At 38.2% G+C, this 20289-nt stretch overlaps 1 protein-coding gene across 4 annotated transcripts in view; it reads left to right on the top strand.

Annotated features, from left to right (window-relative positions):
• DENND5A (DENN domain containing 5A) overlaps positions 1–20289 on the top strand; it is a gene marked incomplete at its 5' end in the record, with an annotated part of 95606 nt that overhangs the window by 58914 nt on the left and 16403 nt on the right. For all 4 annotated transcript variants that reach the window (XM_082683031.1, XM_082683028.1, XM_082683030.1 and 1 more), the window contains 4 exons: positions 4568–4718; positions 5407–5500; positions 7771–7902; positions 17192–17344. In XM_082683031.1, the coding sequence (XP_082539157.1) occupies positions 4568–4718; positions 5407–5500; positions 7771–7902; positions 17192–17344 (530 nt within the window). The remainder of the gene's footprint in view (positions 1–4567; positions 4719–5406; positions 5501–7770; positions 7903–17191; positions 17345–20289) is intronic.

Below are 20289 nucleotides of genomic sequence, written 5' to 3'. Positions count from 1 at the left end.
GGGTTGCTCAGTTGGTTAAGTCTCTGCCTTCTCTTCAGGTCATGATCCTGGGGTCCTGGGATCGAGTCCCGCATTGGGCTCTCTGCTCAGCCAGGAGTCTGCTTCTCCCTCTGCCTGTGGCTCCCCCTGCTTGTGCTCACTCTCTCTTTTTTACAAATAAAAAAATAAAATCTTAAAAAAATTTTTTTCTGAAGTATAAATGACATATAAGGAAAACTGCACATATTTAAAATTTTGGCATATGTATATATTTACATCATGGACAAGCAAATATACTCATCACCCTCAGAAGTTTTCTTTTGTAATACCTCCATCCTGTCCCCTCCCCATTCTTTCCTGAAATCCTGAGGCAACCAATGCTCTGATTTCTCTTACTATAGGGTTTTCATTTTTAGAATTTTATATAAATGGAATCACACAGTATGTTTTTGTGGGGTGTGTGTGTGTGTGTGTGTGTGTTTTAGTTTGGTTTCTTTGACTCTGCATAATTATTTTGAGGTTCATTCACATTCCCTTCAGTGCTGAGTATTATTCCATTGTATGGCTATTACTGCAGTTTGTTTATTTACCTGTTCGTGGGCATTTGGGCTATGAACATTTGTTTACATGTTTTCCTTTCCCTTGCATAAATACCTAGGAGTGGAATGACTGGATCATGTGGGTTTGTATGTTGACTTTTTTAAAGAAACGGACAAATTGTCTTTCAAAAAAGTGGTTGGTTGTACATTTTATATTCCCATTAACAGTTTATGAGAGTTATAGTTACTCTGTATTGTTGCCAACATTGAGTATGATCATTCTTTTCAATTTTAGCTGTTTTAATAGGTTTGTTGTGATATCTCAGTGTGGTTTTGATTTGGGTGTTCTTGATGACTGATGATATTGAACATTTTTCCATCTGCTTATTTGCCATTTATTTATTTCATCTTTTCCAGTGAAGTGTCTCTGCCCCCCCCCCCCCTTTAGGGTTATTTGTTTAATTTTTATTGAGTTTTGAAAGTTGTTTATATATTCTGGATACAAGTCCTTTATCTATGATTTGCATATATTGCCCCTACTCTGTGGCTTGTCTTTTTGTTTTCTTAACAGGGTTTTTTTAAGAACAGCATTTTAAATTTTGATGAGGCCTGATTTATCAGTTTAAAAAAAAAATAGATCAGAGGTGCCTGGGTGGCTCAGTGGATTAAGCCTCTGCCTTCAGCTCAGGTCATGATCTCGGAGTTCTGGGATCCAGCCCTGCGTTGGGCTCTCTGCTTGGTGGGGAGCCTGATTCCCCCTCTCCCTGCCTCTCTGCCTATTTGTGATCTCTCTCTCTGTCAAATAAATGAAATCTTTAAAAAAAAATGGATCAAATATTTTTTAAAAAATGGGGTACCTGGCTGGCTCAGTTGGTAAAGCATGAGACTCTTGATCTCAGGGTTGTGAGTTTGAGTTGGGTAGAGAGATTGCTTAAAAATAAAATCCTAGGGAAAAAAATGGATTATACTTTTGGTATTATATGTAAGAAAGTTTTGTTTAACCAAGGTCATAGATTTTTTTTCTCCATATTTCTTTCTAGAAGTTTTATATTTTTAGGCTTTTTATTGGGTCTATGATCCATTTCAAGTTAAATTTTATATATAGTATAAGCTAAGGATCCAAAGTTCATGTGAATATCCACTTGTTACAGCATCATATGTTGAAAAGACTATTCTTTCTCCAGTGAATTGCCTTCTAACCTTTGTCAAAATATCCATGATTTATATACATGTCAGTCTATTTCTAGATTCTCTGTTCAGTTTCATTAATCTTTTAGTCTACATTCATATCAGTACCACACTGTCTGGATTACTGCAACTTTATATAAAATCTTGAAGTCAGGTAATGTTAGTCCTCTGACTTCATTCACACTTGCTTTAACTGTTCTGGGTTCTTTGTATTTCATATATATATGGATTCAGCTTACCACTTTTCACAAATAACCTTCTGAGATTTTGATTGAAATTTTCTTGAATTTGTAGATAATTTACGGGGATTTGACACATTAATGTTATTGAATTTTCTGTTCTGTGGACATGGGATATCTCTCCATTCATTTAGGTCTTCTTTAGTTTCTCTCGGCATTGTTATGTAATTTTCACTGTGCAAGTTTTGCATATCCTTTGTCAGATTTATCTTTTAAATATTTTATAGTTTTTGGTATTATTATAAATGATATTTTACAATTTTAATTTCTGATTGTTAATATTAATATTGCTAATATATAGAAATATGAGTTCTACATATTGGTATGTATCCTTCAACCATACTGTACTTTTTTCTAGTAGTTTTTTGTACATTCTAGCAGATTTTCTACGTAGGTAATCATCTTACCTGCTAATAATGATAGTTTTACTTTTTCCTTTTCAGTCCAGATGTCTTTTATTTCTTTATCTTGCCATATTGCACTGGCTAGAACCTTTACTACAGTGTCAAAAAGACATGGTGATAGTGGACATTGTTGAGTTATTCCTGATTTTAGGAGAAAGCATTCACCATTAAGTATGATGTTAGCCATAGGTTTAAAAAAAAGAGGGATATATTTTTTTTTTTTTTTAAGATTTATTTTATTTATTTTGAGGGAGCAAGCAAGCAAACACATGGAGGGGGAGGGGCAGATGGAGAGAGAAAGAGAATCTTGAGCAGACTCCCCACTGAGTATGGAGCCTGACATGGGGCTCAGTCTCGATTTCCTGAGATCGTGACCTCAACCAAAATCAAGAGTTGGATGCTAAACCAACTGAGCCATCCAGGTGCCTCTCAGTGGATATCTTTTACTAGATGGATATTTGTTTCTGCTACTAGTTAACTTAGAGTTTTTGTCAGAGGGGATGTTGCTTTTTCTGCCTCGGTTGAGGTAATTATATGGTTATTAGATGTAGTTTTTTAATTTGGTGAATGACATTCATTGATTTTTTTTTTTTTTTTAAGATTTTTATCCATTTATTTGACAGAGAGAGAGATCACAAGCAGGCAGGGAGTCAGGCAGAGAGAAGGGAAGCAGAATTCCCTGCTGAGCAGAGAACCCAATGCGGGACTTGATCCCAGGACCCCGAGACCATGACCTGAGCTGAAGGCAGAGGCCCAACCCACTGAGCCACCCAGGCGCTCCCATTCATTGATTTTTGAGTGTGTGAATCAACTTGCATTCCTGAAATAAACTGTATTTGGGCATGATGTATTATCCTTTTTGTATATTATTGGATTAGATTTACTAAACTTTTGTTTAGAATTTTGCATCTGTGTTCCTGAGGGATATTGATTCATAGTTTTTGTTGTTGTTGTTGTTGTTGTTTTTTTGGTAATGGTCTGATTTGGTATTAGGATGATAAAGGTGGCTTCAGAGAATCAGTTGACAAGTGCTTGCTCCTCTTCAGTTTCCTCGAAGAGCTTATGTAACTGGTACTATTTTTTCTTTGGATGTTTGGCAGGATTCATCAGTGAAGCCATCTGGGCCTGGAGTTTTTTGTGGGAAGATTTCAACTTATAGATTCAGGGGTCCCTTGCTGGCTCAGTCAGTATAGCAAGTGACTCTTAATCTCAAGGTTGTGAGTTCAAGCCCCACATTGGGTGTGGAGCCCCCTAAAAAAATAAAATTAAAAATAAACTACAAAAACAAAATAAATAAATAAACTACAGATTTCATTCTTAAAGTAGATATTGGTCTATTCATATCTATTTCTTATTGAATGAGCTTTTGCAGTTTTTGTTTTTCAAGGAATCTTTTCATCTAACCTATTGTTAAATTTGTTGGTATTAAATTATTTGAATATTCCTGTATTAATATCTATAGAATCCATAGCAATGTCACCTCATTCCTGATACTGTTAATTTGTCTCTTTTCCTTTTTGTCCTGACCAGACTTTTAAAAATTGGTTTTACTGATCTGAAAGAACCAATGTTTGGGTTTTTAATTTTCTCTGTTTGCTATTTCATTGATTTTACTCTGTCCTTTATTATATCCTTTCTTGTATTTCTGGATTTAATTTCCTTGTCTTTTTCTGATTTCTTAAGGTAGAAGCTGAGGTCATTAGTTTGAAACCTTTCTTTTGTAAAATAGGCATTTCATGCTGTAAATCTCCTTTCAAGTAATATTTTAATGACATATGCTGATATTTTTATCTTTATTCAGTTTCAGAATACTTGATTTCTCTTTTGACCCATGAATTTTATATAGAAGTGTGTTATTTAGGTTTTTTTTTTTTTTAAATTTTATTAATTTATTTGACAGAAAGATCACAAGTAGGCGGAGAGTCAGGCAGAGAGAGAGGAGGAAGCAGGCTCCCGCTGAGCAAAGAGCCCGATGCGGGGCTCGATCCCAGGACACTGAGATCATGACCTGAGCCGAAGGCAGCGGCTTAATCCACTGAGCCACCCAGGCGCCCCAAAGTGTGTTATTTAGTTTTATGATGTTATTATTGATTATTGTGGTCAGAGGACATATTTTGTATGATTCAAATGATCTTAAATGTATTCAGACTTATTTTATGGCCTACAATGTGGTGTGTTTTCAAAAAATATTTGACTTATTTTTGTTATTCTCATTCAGAGAAAGCAATTGAACTGCGTCTGGCGAAAATTGACCATACTGCGATTCACCCCCATTTACTTGACATGAAGATTGGACAAGGGAAGTATGAGCCAGGCTTTTTCCCTAAGTTGCAGTCTGATGTACTTTCCACCGGGCCAGCCAGCAACAAGTGAGTCAACCTCAGGAATTCCCTAATCCAGCTCCCTAACCACAGATGGTGAGGGTTTTCCAGTATCTGGGCCTGAGCTGGTAGAAGACTCCCGGAATTTTATAAAGCAAATATGGGAAAGACCCAGACTGTCAGGTTGTTCACTTGTTTGAACAAGAATAAATACAGGTGGCAAAGTATAATTAATTCTTGTCTGTACTCTGCAAATTGAGATAGCTCCACAATGCCCGAGGCTGCAGAAAGCTATAGATAGATTGCAATAATCTCTTGACTAAATCCCACACCATACCTAGCTAGCATTGTGTCTTCAGTAAGTGGTAGTTGAAATAATTGGAGTCTGAACTGAAAGTAGATACTTTAGCAGCATTGCTCTTTTTTAGTTACTTTCGTAGATGGTTGTATCAAAGCTCAGACAAGAGTTGAATGTGTATAGTTTTGAGTCTGCATATGAAGTTTTTTGGTACATGTTTTAAGAGAACTATGTCTGTGTTCCCTGAGGAGTTTTTCTTACTCAGACACTGAGGTCTGAGCTCCTTTTCCTCAAGGTCTCTGAGCTATCTCAGGTGACTTTTTGGTGGTTTTCCCATGGCCAGTGTTGTTGCCTAGATGTTCAGGTTCTCTCCTGTTAGTAATTTTACCTTACTTTCTCAGTGCAATGTTCATAATTTATCTGCTTGAATTTTGTCAGGTGGACAAAAAGGAATGCTCCTGCCCAGTGGAGGCGGAAAGATAGGCAGAAGCAGCACACAGAACACCTGCGTTTAGATAATGACCAGAGAGAGGTAAGACACGTTAAGAGTGACAGTGATGCTGTGACTATTCTGCACTCTCCTCCTTCCCATTTCCTTGGCCTCTGGTCTAATTCAAATGTCTTAGCGATGACCTCTCTCCATAAAGAAGGGTTAATACTAGAGTTAGTTCCTGATATCTGATACTGGGACTTGGTTATGACAAATCCAGCATGTATCATGTTTTGCAAGTGACAGCTGGCTATTAACCATGTAGATCCTCTCCCTGAGCCACACCCTGTTTGTCGTCCCATTAGGAATGATGTCCCGCTTAAGAAGAGAGCCTTTCACTGTCCTTTTGGTACTCAGTCATGAATGATACTCTGAGGAGTGTGATAGGAACCTCAGAAGATAAGAGTCTAAAATTTGAGAGAATTACTTTTGAAATTTGTGAGTCTTTTTGTGTGTGTAGTGTGTAGTGTGGTAGTAAAGAAGTTAATTCTGTTAGAGTGAGAAGGAAGAAAAGCTGTACTTAGGTTAATACTGTGAATATCTGAAACTTGGGAGTGGGGGGCTTTTCTTCTATTTTTTTGTGTATTTTAATTTAAAATCGATAATCTTGACTTTTTTTCTTAGAGGAGCAAAAGACAGGAATGTTATCATACCTGTTATCATCAGGTCCCTGGGGATTAGGGATTTCTGAATTGACCTCCTGAGTCTACCAGCTGAGTTTCTTAGCTCTACTGTAACTTGTTCCCAGTGAAGTTTCTATTCTAAGCCTCAGGATGGAGACCCTGTCTTAGTTGCAGATAAGTTGTGAAAATGGAGCTTCACCTTCAGAATCCCATTTCAGGAGCTTCTCTTTGAGAAAAGACCCTGCGGTTTACATTTTATACACTTAAAACCTATTAAAGCATATTGTTTTCATATATGTCTGATACCTCAGTGAATGGGAAAACAAATACCATTTTGTCTTTGCTATTTTTTAAATGAATAAGAATTGCAAGGTATGGTTATGAGTTTTTAACTGCTGATTTATAGAATATGATTGTGGTTAGACATTTTGTGAAGGTGGCATAAGGGATTTGGGGTATTGGTGTTATTTTAGAAGTCTCCCCTGGGTCTTCCACTTCACCTCCACATTATTTTTTCAGCAGTGGTTATTGAGCATGTTTCCTTGGTCAAATCATTGTAGTAAGCACTTTGAAATATGAAGATGACAGGAGGTAGGCTTGTTGTCAAGGAATACCAGTTTATTAAGGGAACAAACTGATACACAAATAGCTTTAGTAGAACAGTCTTTGAAAGGGCCTTGTGAGAGGCAAGTCAATGTTTGATCTCTGATTATCAGAGCTCAGTTCTACCTGGGGTAGTATTCAAAGGAAGACTGAGGAAGCCATCATCTCTTTAAGCCTTAGATTCTGCCTTTAAGCCTGTTGCGGACATTGATGGGATTGTGAGAGACAAAGTTAAGAGCATTCAAGTAGAGGAAATAGAGGGTCAAAAGCTTGATAGTTGTGTGATGGAGGCTGTGGACAGAATCATTTGTAGTAAAGAGATGCAGGAGGTAGGTAACAAAATAGGAGGCAGATAGCAGTAGTTCAGGTGAAGGAATTGAAATGTCTAACCTTAGTGGTTGGTAGGAGGGGCAGACTGAGGACCAGAAGATAGAATGGATAGAATTGTACTACTGGAACAAAGTCTAGGGTGAAAATATTGGTTGCAAACTTGTGCTGCTGAGGGGATGTCATAGCGCAGTTCACTGAATTGCTGTGTGTATTTCAAAAAAAGTAGCATATGGAGAATCACCAGCACAGTGTAGAAGAACAGAAAATGGAGTTGTTGTCTTAAATGCACACTCTTATTTTCCAGGCCCTAATTTAGCAAGGCAATATACTTTATGATAGTAAGGGTAGATATTTTTTATATGGGCAGAAGAGTTAAACTCCTTGCAGTGTGGTGGAGAAAATGGATATCTCATTAGTACTCTGAAACTTGGTTGGGTTTGTACACCGAGCTGTACATGCTGCAGCCATGTTAGCTATGTGTTAGCCATGTGTTCTTTACCTCTTACATCATTAAAGCAAAGGTAATTACAGTACTCATGGAATGCCTTTTATCAGAGAAAACTCATAATATTGTCTTAGTTTTTCTTTTTGCTGCAAGAGTTTCATTTTAAGCTTTCTACCTCCAACTGTAAGCAAAAGGAGGCAATAAAAAAGTGTGGGGTGATAGTAGTGCCCTCTTCAGGCTCTCATTATTACTGGTCACCTGTGGTTTGTGTGCATGGATCCAAACAGCCTTGATCTTTCTCTTTGCTGTAGAAGTATATCCAGGAAGCCAGGAATATGGGCAGTACCATCCGCCAACCGAAACTATCCAACCTCTCCCCATCAGTGATTGCTCAAACCAATTGGAAGTTTGTAGAAGGCCTGCTGAAGGAATGCCGCAACAAGGTGAGCCACAATTGCTTGTGTTTATGTGCTCTTTCCCTTGGCAGCCAGGGCGGGATGTGGGGGGGACTACGTCTGGGCTCTGAGCACTCTTTCTTGGTTTTAAAAATTTTGTTAATATAATGGGAGAGTACTGATTTTAAGATCCTGTTAACTTGGAATTAGGTGTATTTATTTTAAATAAATATACCATTACTAGAGAGCAAGCACACTTTCCTTGATATTAACTTAATATGTACTTTTTAAAACTGAGAGATGGATGTACTTTTCAATTTTAGACACCTTACATTACTTAACATGAAATCCTTATAGTTGAATTGTCTTCAACAGATTAGTCTTACACACGGGAAAATGTTTTTGCTTCTCTGTTTTAATTTGATGGCAGTAATATCATTATCTAGACACAAAAATTTACGGGGTGCCAATTATGTGCCAGGCCAAAGTATGTTGTTCAGTTTAAGCTTATTGTTGGGATATTTTTTCTCAATTCTACAGACAGCTTAATGTTTTTAAGCTTTATGAGGTATACTTGATATGCAAAAAATTGCACACCTTTTTTTTTTTTTAAGTAGACTCCACACCTACTCATGATCCTGAGATCAAGACCTGAGGTGAGATCCAAGAGTTGATAGCTTAACTGACTGAGCCACCCAAGTGCCCCTACACACATGTTTTAATATATACATTTTGACAAGTGGGACATACGCATACCCCATGACACTGTCACCATAATTAAGGTGCTAAATATCTACCACTTCCAAAAATTTTCTTATGTTATTTTATGGTTTTTTTGTTTGTTTGTTTTTGTGGTAACTATAAGTAACATGAGATCTATTCTCTTAACATATTTTAAAGTGCACAATAATATATTGTTAATAATAGGTGCTTTGTTTAAAAATAGACAGATCAGTGGATAGAATAGAGTCCAGAAATAAAGCCATGATTAGTTGGTCAATTAATCTTTGACAAGGAGGCAGGAATATGAAACGGGAAAAAGATAGTTTCTTCAACAAATGGTGTTGGGAAAACTGGACGGCTACATGCAAAAGAATAAAACTAGACCACTTTCTTACACCAAATACAAAAATAAACTCAAGGATCTAAATGTGAGACCTGAAACCATAAAAATCTTAGAAGAGAGCACAGGCAGTAATTTCTCTGACATCAGCCATAGCAACATCTTTTCTAGATATGTCTCTTGAGGCAAGGTAAACAAAAGCAAAAATAAACTATTGGGACTACATCAAAATAAAAGACTTTCGCACAGTAGAGGAAATAATTAACAAAACTAAAAAAATGGGAAAAGATATTTTCAAATGACCTATCTAATAAAGAGTTAGTATCCAAAATATATATAAAGAACTTACACAACTCAACGCCAGTAAATGTCAGACTTGAACAGACATTTCTCCAAAGAAGGCATACAGCTGACCAACAGACACATGAAAAGATGGTCATCATCAATGAAATGCAAATCAAAACCGTAATGAGATACCACCTCACACCTATCAGAATAGCTAAAATCAAACACACAAGAAACAACAAGTGTTGACAAGGATGGTAGAGAAAAAGGACCCGTTGTGCATAGTTGGTGAGAATGCAAACTGGTGCAGCTACTATGGAAAATAGTATGTGGGTTCCTCAAAAAATTAAAAATAGGGTTCTATGTTTCAGCAACTGTACTACTGGGTATTTACTCAAAGAATACAAAAACACTAATTCAAAAAGATTATAGTAGCATTATTTACAATAGCCAAATTATGGAAGCAGCCCAAGTGTCCATCAATTGAAATGTATAGGAATATTACTCAGAATAAAGAATGAAATCTTGCTATTTGCAGCAACATGTGTGGATCTAGAGGGTATAATGCTAAGTGAAATAAGTCAGTCAAAGAAAGACAAATACCATGATTGCACTCATGTGTTGAACTTAAAAGAACAAAGAAAAGAGACAAACCAAAAAACAGACTCTTAACTGTAGGGAACAGATGGTTACCAGAAAGGAGATGGGAGGGTGGATGGGTGAAATAGCTGATGGGGATTAAGAGTACACTTATCTTGATGAGCGCTGAGTAATATATGGAACTGTGGAATCACTATATTGTACACCTGAGACTAATATAACACTGTATGTTAATTACACTGGAATTAAAATAAAAAAGATAAAATTAATAATAAAAGATAAAATAAATTTTAAAAAATAAAGTGATGGGATACCTGGGTGGCTCAGTTGGTTAAACGTCTGCCTTTGTCTTAGGTCATGATCCCAGGGTTCTTGGATCAAGTCCCACATCAGGCTCCTTGCTTATCCGGGAGCCTGCTTCTCCCTCTGCCTGCCATTCCCCCTGCTTGTGCTCTCTCTCTTTCTCTGACAAACAAATTAAATCCTTAAAAAAAAAAAAAAGTGAGACCAATTGACATGTTTACTGTACAGGTTTAGGCAGAGTAGGCAAAGAGCTGGCTTTTAACTAACATTGTGGTTTTGTGATGAGCACTGAGTAATGTATAGAGTTGTTGAGTCCCCAGTTTTGTACACCTGAAACTAATGTAACTATGTTAACTATATTGCAATTAAAATAAAAATCAGGGGGCGCCTGGGTGGCTCAGTGGGTTAAGCCGCTGCCTTCGGCTCGGGTCATGATCTCAGGGTCCTGGGATCGAGTCCCGCATCGGGCTCTCTGCTCGGCAGGGAGCCTGCTTCCCTCTCTCTCTCTCTCTGCCTGCCTCTCCATCTACTTGTGATTTCTCTCTGTCAAATAAATAAATAAAAAATCTTAAAAAAAAAAAATAAATAAAAAATAAAAATCAGTGCTATATTGACCAGCAGACCTCTAAAATTATTCGCCTTACATACTGAAACTTCATACCTATAGAGTAACAATTCTCTATTTTCCCTCTTTCCCCTCTCCCAGTAACCACCATTGTGTTTGCTTCTGCGATTTTGACTATTTTGGGTACCTCTTACAAATGGAATTGTGCAGTATTTGTCCTTTTGTGACTAGCTTATTTCACTTAGCATGATGTTCTCTTGGTTCATCCATGTTGCTGCAGAAGGCAGGATTTCTTTCTTTTTTAAAAGCTGAATAATATTGTTTTGTATAGTAAAATTCTATTGAATATCTGTACCACATTTTATTTACTCATTTATCTCTTGATGAACACTTGAATTGTTTCCGTGTCTTGGCTATCTTGAATAATGGGGCAATGATCATGAAGTACAGATAGCTCCTTGAGATTCTGATTTCAGTTCTTTTGGACATATACTTAGGAGTAGGATTATTGGATTAAAATAAACCCCCCCCCTTTTTTTTTTAAGGTTTATGAGATAGAGAGGGAGAAGAGTGTGTGTGTGAGAAGGAGAGGGGCAAAGGGGAAGCAGACTCTCTGCTGAGTGGGAAAGCCCTTGTGGGGCTTGGACAGGAGATCATGACCTGAGCCAAAACCAACAGTTGGTTGCTTAACTGACAAGCCACCCAGGTGTCTCCAAAATATGGCTGTTCTTAATTTTTCATGTTTTAGTTATGAATTAATTCTTTCCTCCCTCCCTCCCTCCCTCTTTCTCTCCCTCCCTTCCTCCCTTCCTTCCGTGTGGTTTAGGAGTATAGGTGAGGGGTTCAGTGGGGTGGAGTCTGGAACCAAAGGCCTAGAAAGAATTATTAAGACATCTTTGGTGCAAAATGGTGGTTTTATTGAGGCATGGGGACAGGACCTCTGAGCAGAAAGAACTTCAGCCTGGGATTGAGGGGTGACTGATTATATACTATGGGGTTGGGGGGAGTTAAGGAAAAAGGGAGGTTTCTGAAAGACAGGCCCTTGTCAGATTAAGGTTGTTTTCCCCCTCTAGCAAGGCATTAACATTAAGTTAGATGGGAGATTGCCTGAAAGAATATCACACATGTCCCACCTAGGGGTGGTGGGGGTTGGGTGGGGGGGTGGCAGGATATCAGCTTGTGGTTTGTCTTCACCTTGCCTTCTGTTCCCTCATATTCCCTCCCCTCCCCTCCCCACCCCCCCCTCCCTCCCTTCCTTCCTTGCCTGGGCAGCAAAGCAAAGTTTATTGAGAGTACAAAGCTCCCAAAGAGGGAGGGAGCCTGAGAGGATTGCCTATGAGTGTACTTTCTAATAAAAATATAGCCTGTCAACCAAATCAGTGTACCATGATTTTTGGGACAATTCAACTAACTTGATCTCTACTACACCCTGTTTATTCATCGGTGGAAAAGAAAGATTTTCCTGCATTTTCAGTTTGTAAGTGGTGGTTGTTATGCCCCAATAATGGGTCCCTGATTAAAGGAGGGAGACTGATACAAAGCGAAGGTCAAGCAAAGCTTTATTTTGCGCCAAGCATCAAGAATCTAACCAAACGTTCGGGGCCACACCTCCTACAAGACAGGGCGACCTTCTCTGCTTCACAGACTAGCTTTTAAGGGCAAAGGCCATGCGGTGGGGCCTGGCCATGCACAGGTGGCCAATGAGATTGTAACACACACAGGAAACTCCACAGTGATGCTAGGTGGCCAATTGAGTTACAATTTACCCTAGTAGACATTTGAACCAGCCTATTACACCTTGATTGGGATTGGCGCCCAAAAGGCTCCCAAAGGGCGGGGTCCATACTCCTTGGTAACCAGGGAGACAGTATGCATCCCCAACACTGATGGGATGTCTCCACCTGGCCTGACCCACCTTTGTATCTTGGCTTTGTTACCTAAAGCTGGTTTCCGGGACTTGTCTCCAAGTAAATCCCCTGGGGGAAGGGGAGCAGGGACAGTTTCTAAATAGGTCCTTAACAGTGGTCATTTATAGGATGAAATCCAATATACTTTCTCTTCCAGAAGAAATCATTACAATTACTAATTAGACAATATATCAGTACTGGTATTTTGAATTCAGGTGTCTTAAAACACAGCTTCTATCAGCTTACTCTGAGTCATTGGTATCATTTTCCACACAATATTGTCTTTTCTGCTATCAAGAACATTGGTGGTGCTGTCTTCCTCGAAAGAAGCCTTCTCTGTTGATTCTGAGGTTTCTTTTCCAAGCGGCTAACATTCATTCTCAGGTTTTGAGATGCAAGTCCAGGTTATATCCATTCTTTGGTTAACAATGATTATGAAATACATCCCAATATCAGAGATGTTAATACGCAGAATAATGTATGTATTAGAATTGAAGAAATACAGTAATCAGTCTAGCACTGCCAAATGGTGGTTACCATTTGTAGAGCAACAGGAACTCTTGTACTATTGGAAGTGTAAATTAGTGTGACCACTTTGGAAAACAATGTGGCATTATCTAGTATTCCTCTGGATACTTTCCCTAGAGAACCCTATTTTTGCAGTGTGATTCAGGAGATCTGTACAAGTAGCTTATAGCAGCATTCTTTGTAGTATCCCCAAACAGGAAACAACCCAATGCTAATCAGTAGTAGAATTAATAAGTGAATTGTAGTATATTCATATGATGGAATGCTGTACAGTGATGGACATGGACAACAGTTGCCCCCATCAATCTGTGTGAATTTCACAAACATAAAGTTTAATGAACAAGCAAATCACAAAAGAAAATGTGCAGGCAAAACTAAATCACCTCGTTTTGCAATGCAAATAAAGATGATAAGCATTTCTTTGCTTCTCTGTAGTTCTATTGTGTAGGTCAGGATAGTGGTCATTTCAGGAGTGAAAAGGTAATTTAGAGAGGACACATGGGATGCTTCAAAGATATGAATGGGCAGTGTTTTATTTCTTAACTTGGTGATGGTTATAATAGTGTGTGAGATATATGTGTGTATATATATATATATATATATATATATATATATATATATAACCCCACATGATTATGAGGTCTTTTTTGTGTTTAAAATATTAAAAATAACAACAATGGAAAAAATATGCCAAAGTAATAAGAATTATTTTCTTAAAGGTGGAATTAGGGATGATTTTCTTCTTGCTCTTTAAATTTTTGTATGGCAGAAATTTATAACCGAATTAAATCTTAGTTAAGGACTTGAACTCAGTATTCAGGCAGAGTTAGATTCAGAGGCCAGATCTGCTACTTTTTGGCTGTGTGATTTTGGCAAGTTCCTTAAGTTCTCTGACCTCGATTTCCTTATTAGTACATTGGGAACAGTAGTAATACATTTCTCAGTTGCAGTGTTTAATACAGTGCCTGGCACATAGTTGAAATTACCGTTATACAGTGTTTTTTTTTGTTTTTGTTTTATAACAAGCATTTGAAAATTTTTACTTACAAGTAAATTATTCTGAAAATCATAGAACACTTATGAAAGAAATTGAAGACACAAGGAAATGGAAAAACATTCCATACTCGTGGATTGGAAGAACAAATATTGTTAAAATGTCTATACTTCCCAAAGCAATCTACACACTCAATACAGTTGTGATCAAAATAACACCACCATTTTTCAGAGAGTCAGAACAAACAATCCTAAAATTTGTATGGAACCAGAAAAGACCCTCAGTAGCCAAAGTAATGTTGAAAAAGAAGAGCAAAGCGGGAGGCATAAAAAGTTCCAGATTTCAGGCTGTATTACAGAGCCATAATCATCAAGACAGTATGGTATTGGCCCAACAACAGATATATAGGTCAATGGAACAGAATAGAGAGCCCAGAAATAAACCCTCAACTCTAAGGTCAACTAATCTTCAACAAAGCAGGAAAGAATATTTAGTGGAAAAAATGGCAGTCCTCAACAAATGGTGTTAGGAAAACTGGACAGCAACGTGCACGATCACTTTCTTATAACACACAAAAATAAATTCAAAATGGATCAAAGATCTAAATGTGAGACAGAAAAACCATCAAAATCCTAGGGGAGAACACAGGCAGCAACCTCTTTGACCTCGGATGCAGCAGCTTCTTACTGAACACGTCACCAGAGGAAAAGGAAACAAAGAACTATTGGGACTTCATCCAGATAAAAGTTTCTGCACAGCAAAAGAAACAACCAACAAAACTAAAAGGCAACCCCTGGGATGGGAGATGATATTTGTAAATGACATAAAATAAAGAGCTCGTATCCAAAAATCTATGAAGAACTTAATCAAACACAGCACATAAAAACCCAATAATCATTAAGAAATGGGCAGAAGGGGCGCCTGGGTGGCTCAGTGGGTTAAAGCCTCTGCCTTCAGCTCAGACCATGATCTCAGGGTCCTGGGATCAAGCCCTACATTGGGCTCTCTGCTCAGCAGAGAGCCTGCTTCCTCCTCTCTCTCTCTGCCTGCCTCTCTGCATACTTGTGATCTCTATTTGTCAAATAAATAAATAAAATCTTTAAAAAAAAGAAATGGGCAGAAGACATGAACAGACATTTCTTCCAAAGAGGACATACAAATGGCTAAGAGATACATGAAAAAATGCTCAACATCACTCAGGGTCAGGGAAATACAAATCAAAACCACATTGAGATACCCCCTCCCATTGGTCAGAATGACTAAAAGTAAAGACTTGGGAAACAACAGATGTTGGTGAGGATGCAGAGAAAGGGGAACCCTCCTACATCGTGGGTGGGTATGCAAGCTGGTATAGCCACTGTGGAAAACAGTATGGAGGTTCCTTAAAAAGTTAAAAATAGAACTATAGTATGATCCAGCAATAGTACTACTGGGTATTTATCCATAGGATACAAAAATGCTAATTTGAAGGGGCACATGCACCCCAAATTATGGAAAGAGCCCAGATGTCCATCCACTGATGAATGGATAAAGAAGATGTGGTATAGGGACGTCTGGGTGGCTCAGTCGGTTAAGTGTCTGCCTTTGGCTCAGGTCATGATCCCAAGGGCCTGAGGTGAGTCCCATATTGAGCTTCTTGCTCAACAGGGTACCTGCCTCTCCCTCTGCTTGTTGCTCCCTCTGCTTATGCTCTCTCTTTGTCTCTCTGACAAAAAATAAAACATTTTTAAAAAAGATGTGTATATATGTACAGCAGAATATTACTGAGCCATTTACGACAACATGGATGGAACTAGAGGGTATTTGCTAAGTCTGATTTGCTAAATCTAGAGGATATTTGCTAAGTGAAATAAGTCAAAAAGAGATAAATACATGATTTCACTTGTATGTGGAATTTAAGAAACAAAACGAATATAGAGGAAAGGAAGGAAAAATAAGATAAAGACAGGGGAGGCAAACCATAAGACACTTTTTTTTTTTAATTTAATTTTATTTTTTATTTTTTTTAAAGATTTTATTTATTTATTTGATAGAGAGAGATCACAAGTAGATGGAGAGGCAGGCAGAGAGAGAGAGAGAGAGAATTGGAAACAGGCTCCCCGCCGAGCAGAGAGCCCGATGCAGGATTCGATCCCAGGACCCCGAGATCATGACCTGAGCAAAGGCAGTGGCCCAACCCACTGAGCCACCCAGGCACCCAAGACACTCTTAATTATAGGGAACAAACTGAGGATTGCTAGAGGGGAGGTGGGTAAATTTGGGGTAGTTGGGTGATGGGCACTAAGGAGGGCACTTGAGGTAATGAGTACTTGGGTATTATATGCAACTGATGAATCACTAAATTCTACCCCTGAAACTAATACTATATGTGAACTAACTTGAATTTTTAAAAATATTTTTTATTTATTTTCAGCATAACAGTATTCATTATTTTTGCACCACACCCAGTGCTTCATGCAATCCGTGCCCTCTATAATACCCACCACCTGGTACCCCGACCTCCCACCCTCCGCCCCTTCAAAACCCTCAGATTGTTTTTCAGAGTCCATAGTCTCTCATGGTTCACCTCCCCTTCCAATTTCCCCCAACTCCCTTCTCCTCTCTAACACCCATTGTCCTCCATGCTATTTGTTATGCTCCACAAATAAGTGAAACCGAACTAACTTGAATTTAAATAAAATCTTGAAAGAAAAAAAATTATTTGTCCTTAATTTTGATCCCCTTGACAGGTACTTTAGATATATTTCTAGCCTTAAATGCTTACAGGTTTGTTTGGTAAGATCAGTTAAACATTGAGAAACAGAGAATGTTGAAACTGATGTGACCAAAGGGTTTTATTCAACTCTTTTCATCTCATAAATGCAAAAAAATTAATCCAGAGTGATGGCATCACTTGCCCAGGGTCATACAGTGATTGCTGTGTTTTTATCTTTGTAACTGGGGGATAAATACATTTAATGTCTCTTGGTCTCACTCATTTTGTCCTTCCCAGCCCAGCAGATGTACTGTGTGGGTCACCACAGCCCTCTGTAGTTGAATGTGATCCTCCTGCTCACCATGATTATCTAATCCTATTGATTGATTCCTTGTAGACCAAGAGGATGCTGGTGGAGAAGATGGGCCGAGAGGCTGTGGAACTAGGGCATGGGGAGGTGAACATCACAGGGGTGGAGGAGAACACCTTGATTGCCAGCCTTTGTGACCTCCTAGAGAGGATCTGGAGTCATGGGCTACAAGTAAAGCAGGTAAGGATTGTGCAGACTCTCCCTGCTGAGCAAAATCTCTTTCTCCTTTCACTTCTAGCTTTCCCACACTCTTCTAGCTGGCTGGCTTTAAAAAATGGTGCATACCGTGTGGGATGAGAGAGCTCATAAGTACCAAATGTACTCTACAGGTCCTTTACTAATGGTACATTCCTAGTGGGAAAAGCTCTGTAATTAATATTTCTTTTATATACAGATAGCTTAACTGTCTAAGGATTTGAGAAAGGACTGCAGGAAATTGAGTAAGTTTGATTTTTGCTGCTTGATAACAGAGAATTTCTTTATTTTAGAATACTCTGGAATAGCTAGTCAAGATGGACAATTTTTACTTTTATGCATTTTTTAAAAGATTTTATTTGAGAGAGAGAGAATAAGAAAGAGAGCATGAGAGCAAGGAGAGTGAGAGGGAGAAGCAGACTCCCCACTGAGTTGGAAGCCTGATGTGGGACTTGATCCTGGGGCTCCAGGATCATGACCAGAGCTGGAGTAACTTAACCAACTGAGCCACCCAGGCACCCCTACTTTTATACATTTTTTAAATTTGAAGAGAATTTGAAATCTTTTCAAAAGCAGTTTTAGGGGCATCTGGGTGGTGCAGTTGGTTAAGTGTCCAACTCGTGATTTTAGCTCATGTCATGATCTTGTGGGTCATGCCCTAAGAGATCTCATAGAGATCGAGCCCTGGGAGTCTGCTTGAGATTCTCTCCCTCTGCCCCTCTCCCCACTTATGTTTTCTCTCGCTCTCTAAAGTAAACTTCTTGAAAAAAAATGGTTTTAATATGGATAAAATAGAAAATACATGTAAGTATCCATTTATCAAGGGCTGTATTTATCAAGGGCTGACAGTGTGCCAGGCGTTGTTGTTGAAGGCACTTGAGGTACCTTAGTGAACAAAACAGACTAAGATCTCTGCTTTTCTGGAGTGCTATTGTCATGGGTATAGAGACTGTCTACCATATCTGTCCTTCAGAACATTTTTTTTCTTTTTTTTTTTTCCAAAACATTTTTCTGTGTACATCGTACCTACATACTATGGATATTTAAAAATCCAACCAAAATGAGATACTTTTTTACATCCACTAAGATAACTAAAATAAAAAAGACAGTAATAAGTTTAGTGAGGATCTGGAGAAATTAGAACCTTCACACTTTGCTGGTGGGAATGTAAAATGGTGCGGCCACTTTAACATTTAACAAAACAATTTAACATTTAACAAAAATGTTAATCATGGTGTTGCATGACACAGTGAGTCCACTTTGAGCTACCTACTCAAGATAAATGGAAATGTGTCTATAAAAATACTTATACAAATGTTCATAGCATTATTCCTAGTAGGCCAGAAATAGAACAACACAGATGTCTATCAGTTGATGAATAGATACAGTAAATGTGTTGTATCTATACAGTGGAATATAGTTAAGCAGTAAAAGGACTGAGGGATGATACATGGTTCAACATACTAAGTGAAAGAGGCCAGTCACAAAAGACCACATACTGTATGATCCCATGTATGTAAAATGACCAGAATAGACAAATCCATAGAAAGCAGATTAGGGGATGTCAGACGGGCCTGAAGAAAGAATAGGGAGTGACGGATGATGGGTATGTTTCTTTTTGGGTGATGACAGTATTCTAAAATTAGGTAGTGGTGATGGTTATACAAATCTGTGAACGTACTAAAAAGCACATTTTGTTGTTGTTTTAAGATTGTATTTATTTATTTTAGAGAAAGAGAACGAGAGAGAGAACATGTGAGGGGGCAGAGTCAGAAGGAGAAGCAGATTCCATGCCAGTCAGGGAGCCCAATGCGGGACTCCATCCCCAGACTCCAGGATCATGACCTGAGCTGAAGGCAGTTGCTTAACCAGCTGAGCCACCCAGGCACCCTTTTTTTTTCTTTTTCTTTTTCTTTTTTTTTTTTTTTGGTAACAGATAATCGTATACTTTGTAAGTGTGGATTTATGGTAATGTGAATTATAGTTCAGTAAAACATTTTAAAAATCCAAATGGGATCATAACTATATGTAATGTTCGTAACTTGCTTTTTTTTTTTTTTTTAAGATTTATTTATTTGACCCAGAGAGAGAGATCACAGGTAGGCAAAGAGAAGGGTGGGGGGGAAGCAGGCTTCCTGCTGAGCAGAGAGCCCAACACTGGGCCGGATCCCAGGACCCTGAGATCATGACCTGAGCCGAAGGCAGAGGTTTAACCCACTGAGCCACCCAGGCGCCCCTAACTTGCTTTTTTTTTTACCTATTAATAAGTTTTTCATGTTCGTACCTAATTTTTAGGTGATACCATAGTAAGTGTTGAAGACCTAAAACTATGAATCTGACTTTGGAGTCAGAAAGACTGGGATTTGAATCCTAGCTCTGCTGGATGACTTCCAGTAACTTGTGATTTTTGAATCTCATTTTCTTTATCCATATCCCTGGAATTAATCCAATCTACCTTTGAGGGTTATGATAATTAGATATAATAAACATAAATACCTGGCATGTGGTAGGAATATAACATACTATGGCTATTATGCGAGGCTCTACATGAAGAATTTGTTTCTTTCCTTTTCTGTATAACAAATGAGTAGAATATATACATAATTATTTTATCATTTTTAAGTTGAGCGATCCCGACGTTTATAGTTGAGCTCTTTAGCTTTTCCGCAAAGTATACACCCCTCTGCCTTTGATGTTGCCATAAAATTTCTAGAGAGTTAGCCTTCTCCTGCATTTTAAGAAATAATACTATATCATCACATGTTCTAAACCTGTTCCCTGAGGCTTTGCAGCCATATTCTTAAAAAATTCCCATAGCATGAGAAATATTTTTTGGAGCCCATTTGACTCCCCCTTCAGTTTGGATAGATAAAGGCTACTTGTTTAGTGAGAAACTAATACAAAATAATGGGGACTTTTCAACTGAGGTC

This window comes from Mustela nivalis (genome assembly GCF_964662115.1).
Source record: "Mustela nivalis genome assembly, chromosome: 9".
Classification (NCBI taxonomy): domain Eukaryota; kingdom Metazoa; phylum Chordata; class Mammalia; order Carnivora; family Mustelidae; genus Mustela; species Mustela nivalis.
The sequence above is the reverse complement of the archived record's forward strand: the minus strand, read 5'-3'. Positions and strand labels throughout refer to the sequence as shown.